This window comes from Rattus norvegicus, chromosome 18 (assembly GCF_021556685.1).
Source record: "Rattus norvegicus strain SHRSP/BbbUtx chromosome 18, alternate assembly SHRSP_T2T, whole genome shotgun sequence".
Taxonomy (NCBI): domain Eukaryota; kingdom Metazoa; phylum Chordata; class Mammalia; order Rodentia; family Muridae; genus Rattus; species Rattus norvegicus.
The window spans coordinates 57329642-57347431 of record NC_141551.1 but is presented as its reverse complement, the minus strand read 5'-3'; the positions used below and the strand labels follow the sequence as shown (position 1 = coordinate 57347431).

The 17790-nt window shown below is 47.7% G+C and overlaps 1 protein-coding gene and 1 long non-coding RNA gene across 14 annotated transcripts in view; one reads left to right on the top strand and one right to left on the bottom strand.

The window, feature by feature from the left end:
- The window catches only part of LOC147999833 (uncharacterized), a 72418-nt gene that overhangs the window by 25803 nt on the left and 28825 nt on the right, over window positions 1-17790 (bottom strand). The window lies entirely within an intron of this gene.
- Window positions 1-17790, top strand: part of Ablim3 (actin binding LIM protein family, member 3) — a 119492-nt gene that overhangs the window by 86354 nt on the left and 15348 nt on the right. For 3 of the 13 annotated variants that reach the window (XR_015642302.1, NM_001191698.1, XM_087592799.1), the window contains 7 exon segments: window positions 7081-7139; window positions 9357-9428; window positions 11293-11448; window positions 13135-13164; window positions 13535-13664; window positions 14372-14470; window positions 16322-16369. Coding sequence is in view for 5 of the 13 variants with exons in the window: in NM_001191698.1 (NP_001178627.1) it covers window positions 7081-7139; window positions 9357-9428; window positions 11293-11448; window positions 13135-13164; window positions 13535-13664; window positions 14372-14470; window positions 16322-16369 (594 nt within the window). In the remaining 8 variants the exon portion in view is untranslated. 13 annotated transcript variants of the gene reach the window in all.

The following is a 17790-nucleotide window of genomic DNA, read 5'->3' as shown; positions in this document are numbered from 1 at the left end:
GAAAGAATTTAAATAGGGTTCTGCATATCTGCATATTTGGTCAGTAAGTGTTAGCTGCCTTTATATTGTAATTATTATTATTTATTTAGATACTGCTGTTTCAAGGGACCCTTGAATATGTAGCATGAGGTCAGCCCCAGGCACTCTTCAAATGTTTTATAATAATTCAGGGAGGGGAAGAAGGGCAGTGGTTCCCTGGGTAAGAGCTCACCATGTGCAAGCACCATCATTCAACGCACCATCTGCGTTTGAATCCCAGCATCCACATTAAAAACTGGGCATGGTTAGGGGACAGAACCCAAGAGCTTGCTGCCCAGCCAGCCCAGCTTCCACAGTGTGTTCTCACTGGTGAGAGACCCTCAAAGGAATAAGACTGAGTGATAAAGAAAGATACCTAACACCCTTGCCTGGCCTCTGCTTGTACCCATGCACCCACACACATTCACATGCGTGCCCTAAGATATGATGGCTTAATGGTTAAGAGCACTTCTCGTCCTTACAGAGAAAGAGGATTTGATTCCCAGCTCCCACATGGTGGCTCACAACCACTGTAATGCCATTTTCAAGAGACCCAATGCACTCTTTTGGTCTTCACATAGACCTTGCATACACATAGTACACATCCATACATGCAAGCAAAAAACTCATGCACACAAAACAAAAGTAAAAAAAAATTCTTTTCTCCTGTCTCTACCTTGGACCCACATAGTCCTCTCCCTCCTCATAGCCTCCTCATAGCATCAATAGAATCTCAGGAGAAAAATAATAATAGTACGGGAACTGTGGATACCTATTGTTGGCACAGCCTAAGCTTCCATTCTGTCCTCATCCTGTGAATTACTGGACCCTCAGTCCTGCTGTGTTCCTTGCCCCTTCCTGCTTGGTTCCATCCAATGGTAATGGGGTTTTAGTTAGCAGATATTTTTCTCCCTAGCTAACACCATTTCCTCATGCCAAGAGGGTACAGTGGCAGCCACACCAGGCTTCTGCTCAGCAGCCACACCTGTAAAGCCAGCCATTTGTCTTTTTGTCCCCTTTCGATTGTGGGGAGACAAGAATAAACATCTACTCATCCTACATAAGAAAACTGCTGACAGACCAAAGTATAGATACCACAGAATTATCACTCGGTGAACCAATGAGTTTTCTCGGAGTTACTCACGGGAGTGTGGGTGACAGGTTACTCAGAGTAGCAGAGGTAACTCAAAGACAGCTCAAAGCCCACCCCAGCATGAGTGACAACAGCTCACAAAAGCCCACCTCAGGGTGAGTGATGGCTCACAAAATAGAACCACACAACCTACAGGCTGGTTGAAGACTGTCTTCCAGGTGACTCTGTTGGCCTGAGCCTCTTCTGGGCAGCTTGGCTTGTCTGAGAGTCTTTTAGCAGGCCTTACTGCTTTTGTAAGTTTGGGGATAGAGAAACCTGTTAAATCTGACCGTTTTTAGGGATTTCCTGTTTACTTCCTGTTATTAAGAGCTCCCTCCAAAATAGAATGTTTTCATTATGCCCTGCAGCCCCTCAGCCACTATGCCGGGCTCACCCAGGCCCTGTTCCCGGGAGTCAGAGAATAAGTCTCCTACTCTAATCACACTAGGAGTCTTTTCAGCTTACCCGAACTGGTTAGCCCCCAGCACGTTGAATTTTTGGATGGGAGAGAGGAGATATTAACAACAATAAAAATGTATACACAATGCTTACTATAAGCAGATATCACTCCAATGCTCTCTCAAGCCCTTTCTCTCTCTTTTTCTGTGTGTGTGTGTGTGTGTGTGTGTGTGTGTGTGTGTGTGTGTTCATTCATTAATACTTACAACAAATCTACAAGGCAGATACATCAATCCCTACTTTGCAGATGGGAAAAGGGAGCAGAAGCAGGACTGAGCTACTCTGGACAGTGCAGCCAGTGATGCAGTAAGCTGCAGCCCAGGATTCAAGCCTCATAGGATATCACATTAAATAATGCATCAAGTGCCCGATACCTGGGAAGACCCCTGATACCCAAACTGGTGGCAATGGTAATATTGTTATACACAGCGAAGTCAAGGGAAGCGCTTGCCATTGAGCTTTTAATGACAGAGGGCGAGTGGCGTGCCTTGTAGTCTGCAGAAGCAGTCCACTTCCTCTGGGGTTATGGGACAGGGGCTTTATTTTCCTTGAGATTAAAAATTCATGAAACATCAAATTAACCATTTAAGATATATATTCAGGTAGTTTTCAGTCCATCCACGATGCTGTGCAACCATCATCTACGTGTATATCTAGCTCACCCCCAAAGAAACCTCATCCCCTTTAAACAGTTGTCTACTCACCTGTACCTGCTCTAAGCTTCTGGTATCCATTAAAGTGCTTTGTGTCCACAGACTTTGCCTTCTATGGTATGTGACTGTCTAACTTAGGGTCTCTACTGCTGTGACGAAACAACATGGCCAAAAGACAAGTTGAGGAGGAAAGGGTTTATTCAGCTTACACTTCCACATTTCTGTTCATCACTAAAGGAAGTCAGCACAGGAACTCAAAGTGAGGCAGGAGCTGATGGCAAGGCTGTGGAGAGGTGCTGCCTACTTACTGACTTACTCCCCTGGCTTGCTCAGTTTGCTTTCTTACAAAACCCAGGACCACCAGGCCAGGAATAGAACCAATCACAATGGGCTGGGCCCTCCTCCATGATCACTAATTGAGAAAAATGCCTTACAGCTGGATCTCATGGAGCCATTTCCTCAACTGAGACTCTTTCCTCTCTGATGACTAGCTTGTGTCAAGTTGACACGAGCCACTACAATGCCAGCCCCAGCCACTACAATGTCTGAATGTGGGTATGTGCCAGGAGTATAGAAGTCTAAGAAGGCCAGAACCTCTGATCCTCGGAAGCTGGAGTTATAGCTGTGAGCTACCTGGTGTGGGTTCTAAAAACCAACCTCAATTCATCTGGGAGAGCAGCAAATGTTCTTAACCACAGAGCATCTCTCTGGCCCTGGGTAGAGTTCTTAATGGAGCAATTCCAAGGTCATTGGTGGGTCATGTCACAGAGGCAGTGCTGCTGCCACAGAGGCAGAATGTGGAGCAGCGTCACCCCGCTTATGGTCATGAGCTATCTGAAGAGGGAACCTGTGGAGACAGAATCAGAAACTTGAAACTCAACCGCCTTCATCACCAAGTGGGAAGGGCTGTGAGTTAGGTACTGGGAGGATCACGGCAACACGCGGTGTCTAAAAACATTCAGACTCAAAAGTGTTTACACAGTGCTGATCCAGAACTTCCAGTCACCTTTGTATTTATAACCCCTCACTGGGCATTCTGAAAGACAATCAGATCCGGCTCTGACATTTTAAAAGAGGCACTGGCAAATTGAATGGCAAGGCCCAGCAGAGAGGTGAGTGGGATCCTAGAATCCTGTCAGCCCCAGACACTACAGGTCTGGGCCATACTATAAACTAGTGTTGCTGGTTCTGGTGAGCGTCAAAGCCAATCTGAGGACTATGCTGGATTTCGCTCTCTATTTCTAGTCAGCTGAGGGACCTATAACCTTCACAACAGGTTTCAACCACAGAGTATGAAGGCCTAGGTGACAGTCTCAGAGAGTGAGAGAGGAGTTCAGACAAAACATGTCCCATTCTTGTACGATGTTAGAGTTCTGTCTTGGGCTGTTGGCTTCTCTTTCCCATAACATTTTTTTTAAATTTACTTGGAGTGCTGTATGTGTGTGCAGACTTGCCACAGTGCACCTGTAGTCAGTGGACAGCTTGTGGGAGTCGGATCTCTCCTACCATATAGGTCCTAAGGATCAGACTCAGGTCAGCAGGCTTGATAGAAATTGCTGAATCATCGTCTCCTCTGCCCATTTTCTCTACTCACTCACTCGGTGAGCATTTATGGAGACTCTTTGGTCAGTAGACACATAGATAGAGATCATCCTCTTCAGAGAATCTCCATTCTCATTGGGAGCACTGGACAGGTCAAATGTTTATTATGTGTATGGAGAAACCTATTAATTTAGAAACAAGATCTCCAAGGACTAGGATGGTTGTCCAAAATCCGTCAGCGTGATTGACATGTGACGAGTCCCCTCCACAGTACTGAGGCTGAGCTCCCCCCCACCCCGTGTATATTTGAAAACTTGTAGAGGAAGGGAAGCTCGTTATGAACTGAGCGAGAACATTCAATTAATAAAAGTTTGCTTTCCCTCCCTGGAATATTTGCCCTCAGTTCTCATTGCAAATCTTTTGAAAGTACCTTCCCTCAGCAAAGAAATGTGCATACCATGTCTCAGCCTTCTATTCCACCTTTACGGACTAATTTCAGGTACCCTCCCTGTTCTTGTTACCATACTCTGCTGGGTTCCCTTCACTTGTAATTGTAAAACTAACAAGATAGGATCCACCCAGTCATTCACATGGGCCAGGCTCTGTGTTGGGAATTTAAATGGGGGGAAAAAGATGATTACTTTCTTTCCTGGGTGTCTTAGTTAGGGTTACTAATGCTATGGTAAAACACCATGATCAAAAACAACTTGGAGAGGAAAGAGTTTATTTCACTCACAGTTCCATATAATAGTTCATCATCAAAGCAGGGAGGGCAGGAACTCAAGCAGGGAAGAAACCTGGAGGCAGGAACCAGGAGCTGACACAGAGGCCATGGAGGAATGCTGCTTACTGGCTTACTCTTTGTGGCTTGCTCAGCCTGCTTTCTGTAGAACCTAGGACAACCAACCCAAGGATGGAACCACCCACAATGGGCTGAGCCCTTCCCTGTCAATCACCAATCAAGAAAATGCCCTACAGGCTTGCCCGCAGTCTGATCTCAGGGGAAGTACTATCCCAATTGAGATTCTCTCTTCCCAGATGACTCCGGCCTGTGTCAAGCTGACACAAAACTAGCCAGCACACTAGCTGTTTTCTTTCTGTTGGGGATCATGCTGTTGATCTGGTGACCTAGGGCATAAATGCTCAGGAGACCATAACTTCCTACAAGTCTTCATGGTGAAAAAAAGAAAACAAAACAAAAACATTCAGATTCAAAAGTGTTTACACAGTGCTGATCCAGAGGTTTTCTTACCTTTATCTGAGTTTATTGCTAGCTACCAGCAATCTTTTTTGTTAAACTTTCTTTTATATATATGATATGTTGGCAACTCCTGAAGCACTCCTCCCCTTTTCATTTCTAATTACATCTTCCTCTTGTCTTATGGTTCTTCCTCTCCCTTCTCAGTTTCTTTATAAGCGTACGCTCTTGTCTGCAGAGTGTAGCTAATAGCCATTGGTGGCTTGGTTTTATTTCAGATCAGATATGTCATGTCACGCAGTCAAAGCAAAAGAGACAGTTCAGTCTGAACCCACACACGCTGCTCTCATTTCCCCCAGCCTAGACATCTACCGCCTCACCTTTCCTTTTTGTCTTTCACATAATTTCATGATCTCATCAGACCCCCAGGCCCACCTCAAGCATTTCCTACGGTGACCTGGAACATATGTTTCCTCCCATAACCACAGCGGTAAACAAGTCCTGGTGGACTCAGGAACACCCAGAGAGGAACCGGAAATGCTCCCTGTAATTTAAACTCCTAAAAGGGAAGATCACAGCCCACAGCTTGCTTGATAGCAGACACACCCTGTGATCCCTGGCCCAAGCCGCAGACACAGAGTCCCTCTACCGGGCTCAGATAACCACTGCATTTTCCTCTTAGAAGCAAACTCCTCTTGAATAATTAAAAACACCCAAGAATGCCAGCAGAAAAGAAGTGGGGATTCTTATCCCACAAAAGACAAAGCCATCCCTAGAATAAGAATTTTAGAAATGAAAATAACCTAGACCATCCAACTGTTACCTTGATATTTACTCAGATGAAGAAATGGGGGTGGGGTGGGGAATCTATCAGGGGCTGAGTAGAGAAAAAAGAACTTTGGACTCCATATTTGGGGCTGGTCCTCTTTCCTCTTCTTCAGGTCTTTGATCTCACATCAAACCCCTGTGCCTTAACCAATATTCTAGTCCTAGGAGCTCCAGGCAACAATCATCTTGGAAAATATAACCTAGAAACAAAGTCAGACAAGCAAATGCCATCTGCTGCTTAGGAATGGAGCCATTTGCTGGCCCCTTTCCTTTCAGGGCTGGTTACCCAAGGGATGGCTCCAGAGGGATAACGTGTTCCTATTTTTTTCCCCTCTAATCCAGGACACCTGTCCCTTCTTTGGGGAATGTGCAATAGTCGAGGCTTCACAACATGTCACCAACCACCTGTTGTTCATGCCTTTCCAAATTGGCCTCTTGGGTTCGGAGCCAGCCAACTGGACCCCCACCCATTATAAAATGTGGGTATTAGCGACACTGGTGTACTAAATTTGAAGGGTCTGGAGCCTCTGAGGAATTATCAGGTCAAGACAATGCTCCTGAGCGGAATATACACCATGACACCTCCGCCCCTTAAATGCAAATACATCCTAAGTCTCTCTGAAGTCTTAAGAGAAAAGAAAGCTAAGGTTAAACATGGTTTGTCATCTTCTTTCACCCCCTCCCCACTGCCATTCATCCATTCAACAAATATTTATTGGCCACCTGCTATGTGTCACTCAGAGATAGTCGTCTGTTCGTCTTTTCGCCCTGCAAACCCGTGGACTTCCGCTAAAGGCAAACTCTGTGCAGATGCTATGGGAGACAGACCCATGGATAAAGCTCAATCCTCTACTTAGAAGGTTCCGTTAACGTACTTAGGGTGGCAAATTCGCAAACTAATATGACTTAAGACTGTATTGTGGAGAGACTTCAGAGAACTATGGAGCCCAAAGGAGGAAAAAGTCACCTCCAGCTGACAGGTAAGAAAGTTCACAAGAGGATGCCGTGTGAACTGTGAAAGAGTTAGGATTTAGACACCCTGAAAAGGAGTATGTATAGTCAGATTGGCTCACCAGTGGTGCGCAGGGACAATGAGGAACTGAGAAAGCCAGGAGACAGAAAGGACTCTTCCTGACTGATGTGTATGTAGGGTGCACATGCTGTCAAAGGAGTAAACCGTGTAAGGTGGGGACTCTGGTCATTGGTAGCTCTGAGAGGTCTGAGTCCTTGTTATTTTCCTGCCCCCTTAGGTTCTGAGGTTTGGCACCCGATCTGCAAGCAGGCAGCCAGGGCAGAGAAGAAGCTCAAGGTAAGAGGCCTCCATGCCACTTTTTGTCATAGGTTAGGAAAGGTGTGGTTTAGTACAGAGCTTATCAGCTCCCAAATGTGTGAGTATTTCTGTGGTCTCCTTAATGGGAAGAGTAATTTCATAGGGCTTGGGGTGAATTAAGATCTTGCATATTATGAAAGAGCCTTGAAAACAATAAAGGATTTCATGCATGGGAGATTTTTTTTTTTTTTTTTTGGTTCTTTTTTTTGGAGCTGGGGACCGAACCCAGGGCCTTGCGCTTCCTAGGTAAGCACTCTACCACTGAAGGTAAATTTATAACCATACCAATGCCAGCCAAGATGGCAGCCAGTCTGAGGTACTTATGCCATGGCTTTTCCCTAGCCTAAGGTCATTTACTAATAATTGTATTGTTGCTATCGTCTCAGTAGTTGACAGTTTACAGAGTGTCTTCATAGCGTGCCTCTCTGGCTGGTTTCCTTTAACCTCCTGAGGCAGATGAGGCAAGAAATTGTATCTCTACCTTGCCTGTGAGGAAATCAAATCTGAAGAGAGTGATTTGACAGCGGCGATGCAGCCAGGCCGAAGCAGAGTGTCATGTCATCCCCAGGCACACAGCAGACCAGCTGAGGCCCTGGTACCTCTGAATTGCTGCATTCTGACAAATGCCAGGGAGGCCTGTTCATCCGAATCCCTGATACTGAAGGGAGAGGGTGGGCTCACCCAGGCTTATGCAGGGAGAGGTTGCTTTCATGCTCGGCTTCATGCTGCAGAGAGGCTCCTGGGATGCGCATTAGGGGAGGGGCAACACTTGGGCCCTAACGTGCCTTTATATCCTTGTCCTGCTGTCAACTTGACCCCTAACTTGCTAGAATCTTCTCAACTTAACATACCAGCGCACAATTTCTGATTAGCTAATTAACCCTTCTCCTTTGTCACTTCATCCTTCCAGTGTGAATTTGGTGAGAGAATCAATCCTATTGCTGTGTCATTTCTTTCTATCCATGTGCGAATATCCCACCCTGTTCTTTCTAAGGTCTGTAAAGTATAAGAAGACCTAGCTGTCGTCTCTCTCAGTCTCTTCTCTGGAGAATCCCCTAAATATGAGTTCTCCTTTAAAATGCTTTTCATAGTATCTGTGTACCACCTTTTCATATGAGTTACGGTCTCTCTCTCTCTCTCTCTCTCTCTCTCTCTCTCTCTCTCTCTCTTCCTTTAAAGCAACTCCCCTACTTTTCATTTAACTAGATCCATTTTAAGATAAAACTTGAGGTTCACATTGTAGACAGGCGTAATGCTGGCTATAAACAAAATAAATCCAGTGGTAATGGAGTAGTTATTAAAAATAAATCTTAAAAAAATGCTAGCTAGTGCTGCTGACACACGCGTTAATTCAGAGGGGAAATTAAGTGCTGTTGGGACAGCTGTTGGAATGTGTTAGCACCAAATCAAGAGTCCTCCTCCAGCTAGTCAGGAGGCTCAAAATAAAGCAATCCACTTCCCACTGTAGGGTACAGTGCCTTTAGATGTTCCCTTTTCAAGACCCGCCCCTAACTCTCATTCATGGTTTAGTGAAAAGATATTCTTTAGCACCACTCAGAATGCTTTGAGAGGGAGGTGGGAGGGACTGAGCAGTCCCGAGACACGACCATCATCTCCTTCTGCACATCAGGGATCTGAGTGCTCTAAACTTGCACATATTTCCTAGTGGTCCTTGAGTCCAATCTTGACTGTCCCATCACTGCACGCTGCCACACTCTGAGATGCACAGAGAGGGCAGCAGACTATTAGGGTGGGGATGGGGGTGGGATGCTGGTAATCCATCATGGCTGACATACAGAGGCAGATGATTAAAGGTTTTCACTTAAGTTGATGCCAGTCTGTGCGAGTGAGTGAGCTGTTGTTTACTAAGCCACCGAGAAATGAAGGCTAAGCAGTTTTATTCACTTAAACTAAATACCTATTGGCTGAGAGAGCCCAAAATGAAGTTTTATGAGCAACTTTCTGTTTAAAATGCTGGCTACAGATAAATCCCTATTTTACCCAGCGGCATGAAACTCTGGACCTGCTGCATCTCCTTCACAGAGTTATTGGCTAAAGGGGCCAAGAAGAGAGAGGACAGCAGTAGCCAGAGTGCTTTAACAACACTGCCAAAGTGCCTTGCGTGTGACATTATGGACCTGCCTTCTCCCCACTGAGCCTGAACTTCTGCTTCTCACCTCTCTGTCTTTCCCACAGCATAGACGGACATCTGAAACTTCCATCTCACCCCCCGGATCCAGCATCGGGTCGCCTAACCGAGTCATCTGTGTATGTATTGCTACTCAACACTGCTGGGGCTTTGCTCACCCCTGACCTAGCACCTGAAATGTTTTTAAGGTCATTTGGGCCATGCCTACCTCCTTCTGCATGGCATGCCAGATCTTGGGGATACAGAAAGGCACGGGGAGGGCCTAGACCTTGTTCTCTAATAAACCAAGGGCCACAGGGACAGTGTAGAGTTCAAGGAGCATGAGGAAGAATAGTGACGAAAGCAGCCTTCCTGCATTCTAAAATCAACTTGCAGCCACCTGCTTTCCCGTTCCTTCACTGAGACAAGACAGCAGCTATGAGGCCTGAACTGAGACCAGGCAAGACAACCACGAGGGGGTCAGAGTGGCAGGGAGAGGTGGGATAAGGTTGGTATTTAAGGAGTGGTGTGTGATAAAGAGACAGGAAGGAAGGAGAAGAGATGTCAAAATGCAACTACAAAGCTAATGGAGACCTCTCTAAACAGGCGAGAAGCCTAGAAACAAAGCAGATCTTAGAGCTGTCTAGACTCCCTACGTCAGAGCCATTCACACACAGGCAGAAGGGATAAGAGGTAGACTAGATGCCCCCAGGGGTCCTGTGGTTGTGTAATGTATGCATTCGTTCCGTGTATGCTGAGCTTCCTCTCTGGGGTAAACACTGTGTTCTGTGCTGGGGAGATGCTGGTGGACTGATCTGGTACCCTCATGACACTGGACATCTTGTGGGTGATCAGCTGTAGCCGTGACAAGTAGCAGAAGGAAATGTCACCGCACACCCTTACCATACAACCAATGAGGGAAGAAGTCTGACCATCCGGAGCCAATTGGGAAAGGGCATCCCAGAGGAAGAACTACTAAATAATAGAAGGGATGGAATGGCAGAAGGAAGCCGAGGGACGTGGGTGGCAGAGCCGAGGAGCAATGAGAGAACCTGCATGTCTGGCTACAGGCAAAGGAACCAAGTCCAAGAATGTGGGGTGTTGGACAACACAGAACCCAGCCCCAAGGAGACGAGTCCATGCATAGTCCTCAAAGCTGCCAGGCCTAGGTGAGCTTTGACACATGGCAAGATCCTTCGGACTCATCCAGTCTCTTCTTTGACCCTGGATAATGCCCATCAATGGCACCATCTCCTGTCCTTTCTTCCCCTGGACAAGTGAAAACAGGAAGAATTGTTGCTAGAACTTCAATATTAGTCAAGACTACCATGTGGCTGTCTCAGAAAACAAATTGCTTTCTTTCTTTTTTACGGGGCTGGGATTAACTTCCGTCCAGACACTTGTTGAGCCAGTAAGCTACTGAGCTCCATCCCCAGGACAAGACAAGTTACTGTCATCACAGGCTGTACAGATCCCCATCCAGAGCATGAGAGAACACAGGGCCCCGGCTTGGAGAGTGGCACCAGTCCCAGCGGAATCAGTGGGCTTAGTTTGGGGACCCGTACTATAAGAAAGTCATTGGCAAGCATAAGCTAGTCCCCAGAAGGGAGTTATCAGGGTGACTACAACTAAGGATGCTGTCCTGTTATGGGGTTGGCAGCAGTCAGCATCCAGGAATGGAGCTTAGACTGTAGTCTGTGACACCAGTTATGGGATGAGTGTGCCTGTTTCCACATCTAGACAACATTATCAATTCTTCCTTCTGAGATATTGTGCCCTTTAGAAGAGATCATTCTGGTAAAGCCTGGAGCCTCACAAACAATGTTGTTCAATAAATGGCCTCCGGGAGCACTGTTATTCTGACATCTACAGCTCTTCTCTTCATGCCTAATAGTTGTTCTTCATAGAAACTGGAGCTTGAACCCCTTGCTTTTGTTTCCCCTCTCTTTCCCCCTTTCCCTCTTATCTTTCTTCTTCTTTCCTGTCCATTTCCCTCTCCCCCAGGCTAAAGTGGATAATGAGATCCTTAATTACAAAGACCTGGCGGCTCTCCCCAAGGTTAAGTCCATCTACGAGGTGCAACGTCCCAACCTCATTTCCTACGAGCCTCATTCCAGATACACCTCCGACGAGATGCTGGAGAGATGCGGTTACGGAGAGGTATCGCGTCTTGCCCTCTCTGGGACTCTTGAAAGAGACAAGGTCCTGCTGGAGTCCCCAGCCAACTTCATTATAGACAGCCTGTCCACCACAGTATCAGCCCCTAGTCCTTTCTAACCTAGAATTCATAGCCAAGTTTTAAAGACCAAGAGCTCTCATCCAAAAATCCGGCATTAACTAAAGCATTAAGTGTGTGTGCCCATCATCTAGAGGTAAGTGACAGTGTGCCAAGTGGACAGGAGTAGGCTCTCCATTCTTCCGGGTCCTCACCACGCCCTACTGAGCCAGCATACAAGCCAAGAGCCTAGAACTGTTCATTGCTCGAGCTGCTGCCTTTCTTACAGTAGAGAAATCTTGCTGGTACTCAAGCCCATGTCTCTGATACTATACCAGGCTCAAAAGGCAGTGAAGTTCCTAAACTCTGGTTAGGTATTTCTGTCCATATTTTAAACCTTACTTAAAACCTTGTGCTCAGGGGCTGGGGATTTAGCTCAGTGGTAGAGCGCTTACCTAGGAAGCACAAGGCCCTGGGTTCAGTCCCCAGCTCCGAAAAAAAGAATCAAAAAAAAAAAAAAACAAAACAAAACAAAACAAAACCTTGTGCTCAGAACAGGACACACATTTATAAAAATGCAGCATCGGGTAGATTTAGAATCCATTCTATGGCTACTTAGAAAAGAGAGCGTCCTATGGAAAAGGCAGAATAGCTGTCACAGAATAGGTCCTCACCAGTCATGCTCCAAGAGGTTTTTCACCCCTTACGAGGCCCTTGAACTATAACAATGGGCAACAGCATCCTAGCCTGAGGTGCGGTCTTCCAGGTACCTTTTTCAACCCCACCACTCATTGGCTGGTATTCTTGGGCAGCAACAGCGCAACTAATGGGGGTTGAGTTCCATTTGGTTGAAGAGTCCAGTACTGAGAATCTAAGCTCTGGCTCCTAAAATGGACCTGGAAAAGAGACTCAAGTAGTTGCAGTCTCTAATTCTGAAACTAGAGGCCAGAGCCCTTGGGCCAGAGCCAAGTCCCAGATGGTTTTGGTTCACTCACAGAGAATCATTCAGAAACGTAAATTAGCTGTTGGCATGTAAATGTTAGATTTCGCCTAAGACGCTACATTTCTTACTTGTCTTAGACATTAAGAATCTGGTCCACGTTGGGTAGGTGTTCCCACATGACTCTGGTCGCAGCTGAAATCAGGAGCCTGGCTCAGCGGGCTGAGCCTTCTTCAGCTTGCTCTGCAGCTCACCCATGCCAGCCTTCCCATTTACAGCAGTGGCCTGGTCCTCCCTTAGCCCTAAATTTGGATACTGTGCCCTGGGCTTTGTCTTCATGACCCACAAAAGAGATGTGAGCCAGGAGAAAGACAGGTGAGGGCTGAGAACGTAGCTTTGAGCTCACAAGACTAGCCATTTCCTGAGAACCCTAGCCTGGCCCTGAGCCCTCATATTTGAAAGGGGAGTCATAGTCACAATATTTCCTACCACATTCCAGCGGTTCTGATATTCTAGAGTTCTAAGTGAAATGTTGTCTGGCTAGGGTCCCCTCCAGACGGGCAGCTGCAGGCTCTCCCCTTACCACCATTTAACTGTCTTACAATGTAACCATGTTCTCTCCCTTCCTCTTGCCTGCTTCTCTCTCCCTTTGCTCCCTCCATGGCTGCCTTCAAATTCTTCGCTTCTAAAGTCACTGGGAACATTATCTCCTTACTCCCAGGTAATTCGTCTGATACATTAAAGGATATATCACAACTTCCTGGTCACAACTCCCCCTGCACTACAGGACGTGGTCCCAATCCAAAATGTATCCCCCAACCAAGCAATGGCATGAAGGGTGGAAGTGGCTAGGAAAGAACCCCAGACTCGTCTGGGCCTCTGGAATCCTTAGACTCCAGGAACTGCCTGTGTGGGTTCTAGCCACGGGCTGTGAGTGGTGAATGAGGCCTAAGAACTCACTCCCATCCTCCTCAGGTTGTATGTGTGACTCAAGCCTGAATCCCTAGAATTTCAGACTCCATAGCACCTAACTGGAAAAAAAAAAAGTCTTGCACCATGGCTGTTGCTCATAGTCTTGCCTCCTTCCCCAGGACATCTATGAGAACTTGGACCTCCGGCAGAGACGGGCCTCCAGCCCGGGATACATCGATTCCCCCACCTACAGTCGGCAAGGCATGTCTCCCACCTTCTCCCGCTCACCTCATCATTACTACCGCTCAGGTAAGGCACGGGAAGCCCCAGAGGGAGATGAAGAGTCACGGCAATGTGGCCACTCAGCGTCTGTGGGCTGCAGGGCCAATAGACACTTTCCGAAGCCTGTGGCCACTCGGGTGACTAGTGAGCCCTACTGAGTCCCTCAGATGGGTTTGTGGTGCCGAGAAGCAGCAGGAATGTGGGTAGAGAACTGCCAGGAGAGGGCATGTCAGGCAGCCCAGGGACGGTGGTTAGAGGAAGAGTCAGTCCTCTGTCTCATCCTTCAGCCTGTGTATCCACAGGAAGAAACGTGACTCATCATGGCCGGAGTCTGGTCTTCACCTGAGGGCCCCAGCCAGTTAAAGTATGTGTGGCCACCCTGAAGGAAGGGAAGGAGCAAGTTTTTGACTTGGAGAAAGGGGGAAACAGAGGGAGGAGCCTGAGCAACGTGGGGCGGGAGGCTACACAAATAGATATCTTCTTGGCAGAGTCAGACTTGGGGGTCAAATGAGGGGAAAGGTCAAGCTTGTTTCACCCACATGGTGCATGAAAGCACAGGCTGCTTCCACTCTGGAACCGAGCACACTGGGGCACCCAGCCCTGCCCACCCCTGCCACCGCAGCCGGCTGCCACCCACGCTGCTTCCTTCAGTGCTTCCTTCAATGCTACCATGTCTAATGCCTGTTTTCTCTATGCTTCTATTCTCTCTGGGGACCACTGCCCGCACGCTCCAGGGCCTGAGAGTGGCCGGAGCTCTCCGTACCATAGCCAGTTAGATGTGAGGTCCTCCACTCCGACCTCTTACCAGGCTCCTAAGCACTTTCATATCCCAGGTAGGCGCTGCCAGCTCTCCCTTCTCCCCATGAGTGCATGCTCCATGGGGGTGCCAGATGCCTGAGCCACTGGCTTGATGTGACACAGGCATTGAGAAGTCTGTTCCTGGGGACCCATCCTAACCGATCACCCACACCTTCCAGCCCCAGCATGCCTATGGGCTTTGGTTTATTCTCTCCATACAACCAGCTTTGATCATGACCGTTAGGAAGGACTAGGGAAGAAAGGGCTCAGGAAGCTCACATGAAATGCCCAAGCGTTGGTCCTTTATGTGACTGATGGACAGAGTAACGGCAAACTGGTGAAGGGTGCTTGCCTCGGGTATTTTGGCTTGAATCCTGACCCCACTGTTTGTCATCTGGTGGTCTGGGGCCCATCCCTTGGCTTTTCTGGGTAGGTAGGTAGTATTCTGGACCCTGAAGCTTCAGCTGGGCTTGCTCCAGCCCAGATCTCACCTTCGTAGTGAGGACAGTTAAATGTGCGGAGAGAGCCATCCACCCACTTAGTTCAGGTGTTAGTGTGAGACTCGCGGTGTGTGGATAGCAATGGTGAATCTTTAAAAAGACCGTAAAAGTGAAAAGGAAGTAGAAGGTGATAATAGCCACTACAGACAGAAAGGGGGGAAAGCCAGAGCGCTGTGGAGAAATGGCTGGAGTAGGGGAGGTTGTGTTGGTGCGGTAGACAGGAAAAAGACTTTTGGAGGAGAGGGCATCAACATTAGTGCTGTGACAGTCCCACAGCCAAGAAATGGGAGCAGCAGAAATAAAGTCAGCATACTTAGCGGAGGTGAGAGGAAGCCAGAGGCTACATGGCCTGGTAGGAAATCACACCGTGGATGTTCATGTTTGCTTTCTACTGCTGTCATTAAAAAAATGGCCAAAAGCAAGTAGGGAGAAAAAGGGTTATTTCACTTACAGGTTATAGTCAATCACTGGGGAAAACCAAGGCAGGAGCTCAGGGCAGAAACCTAGTGGCAGGAGCTGAAGCAGAGACTGTGGAAGAACACTGTTTACTAACCTGCTGTCACTGCTCACCTAACTTACTTTATTTATATATGCATGCATACATACATACATACATACATACATACATATATACATACATACACACATACATACCACAGCATCACATGCCCAGTGATTGCACTGCCTACAGTGGACTGGGTCCTCCAACATCAATCATTAATCAAGAGAAAGTCCCCGCATGGAGTCAGAGTCTCAGCTGAATTTCCCTCTTCCCTGAGGATGCTGTCTTGCATCAAGTTGACCAAAAAAACTAACTAACTAACTAACTAACTAACTAACTAACTAACACTAACTAACTAACTACCAGCATTATGATTAGAGCCAGGTCTAGACCGTTTTCCAGCTGTGCAACCCCTCCTCACTTGCCCCTCGATTGTTGATCCTATTTCTATTCCCTACCCACCATTCCCCGTGGCTCCTGAGGGGCCCAGCATGTCTCTGAGGGAGGCTTAATGTAGACAAGGCTAAACCAAACCCTGCAGCTTCCAGAGGACTTTTGCATGGAGTGAGGCGAGGCGTGGCCACTAGGGGCAGAAGCGTCGAGCACTTCCAGCACCTGGCCTGCTTAGCATTCCCTCTCTCTTGCATGCCCACCTCCCCTTCCTTGGTACCATTTGTATGCATCTGCCCTCTCCCCTGCTATACCGGGAACCTGTCTGGTGTGAGCAGCGGAAGAGACTAGGAAGTCTGGCAGGGGAAAGAAAGATGGTGGCCCGTTGGAAAAAGTTGCTGACTGGCTCTCTCTTCTCAGATCAACTGACCAAGTGCTGTCTCCTCCCCTGTCTCTCTCTCTCCTCCCCACTGTCCCTTCCTGGTCTCTGGCAGCTGGAGAAAGTAACATCTACCGAAAACCCCCGATCTACAAACGGCATGGTATGGTCAGAGGCAGAGAGAGCTTGGCCAAACAATGAGGGGGGAGGGGGTGGTAACCAACAATGCAGATGGTTCCCAGGAAGGAGGTGATGCAAGACCACACCATCATCCTTCTTGCTACCCCACCCCCAATCACTCAGGGTGACTTTGGGTGTCAATGTCATGTCAAAAGAGCAAAAAAGTATTGATGTCCCTGAAATCTTTTCTTACCACCTCCCCAACCTTGCCTGCTCTTTGCTGCTCTAAATACCATGATCAGAGCAATGCCTGGGAAATGCCTGAACTCCTATGAGAGCTGCACTCAGAATGCCAGCAATTCAAATCGCTCATTAGAATTGTGTGAGATGCGTGGATCCCTGTACTGAGTTCAAGGCCTCTGCTTTAAGGTTTTCCTCCTGCTTCTCTGAGTGCAGACGGAAGCTCATAGATGAGAAAGGAGCAGGAAACCGTTTTCTCCTTTCGCATTTTGTTTCCCTGGTGCTGGAGATCAAACCTGGGGGCCTTGTGCATGCTACATAAGCACCCTCCTTCCCTGGCCCCTCGTTAATTCATTTATTAGAAACTAATTTTAAAAGGGCAGATTCGCCAGCTTCCTCCCTGACCCAGACCCCTTAAACGTAGAAATGCTGAGATCACAGCCCAGAGATCGTCTCTTAGCTGCTTTACCCATGATGCTGGGACCACCTGTTCCTTACTACAGAGCGTTCATTAAGCTCTGGTGAATAAGCAAAACTTTCCCTTTGGTGAGGCAGACGGCAGCTGCTACCCTGGGTGGTGCCCTCAATTGCTCACTGTTCTGGTTGGACAACGGACAACGGAGGAAACCACAGGCTTGGATTCAAGCTTGGAGATGGTAGAAATAACCTGTACTGTGGACTCAGCTAATCAGACGGTAGAAGGGGCAGGACGAGAGTCAGTACTGGCTCTGGGCGCTGAAGAGCTGAGTAATTTTTTTAGGGTTGAGGGTGAAGACAACTCTTGCTAAGAGAATCAAGCGAATCTCTGTGAGGTCAAGGCCAGCCTGGTCTACAGAGTAAGCTCCAGGGCAGCCAAGGCTACACAAGAAACCCTGTCTTGAAGAGGAGGGGAGGAGAGGCTTGCCGTAAACTCACTGTACAGTCCCAGGTTGGTCTTGAACTCCTAGTTGTTCTCTACAAGCCTCTTGACTGATGGGATTACAGATCTGCACCACCTCAGAACCTGCATTTAAACAGACCTCTTCGGTTTTCAGAGCTGGTGGAACAGGGGCCCCGTAGTGAGCTGCGAGCCTGCTGTGTTTGGATTACTTCAGGTGGAAGCATGAAGTCAGGTAGAGCATGAGCTAACACAGTCCTCAGACTTAGCCATAAGGAACCCGAGGCCGGGAAGGCCGGGATTTGCCCAGGACTGAACTCAAATCAAGCGGCAGAGCTGCGACCAGA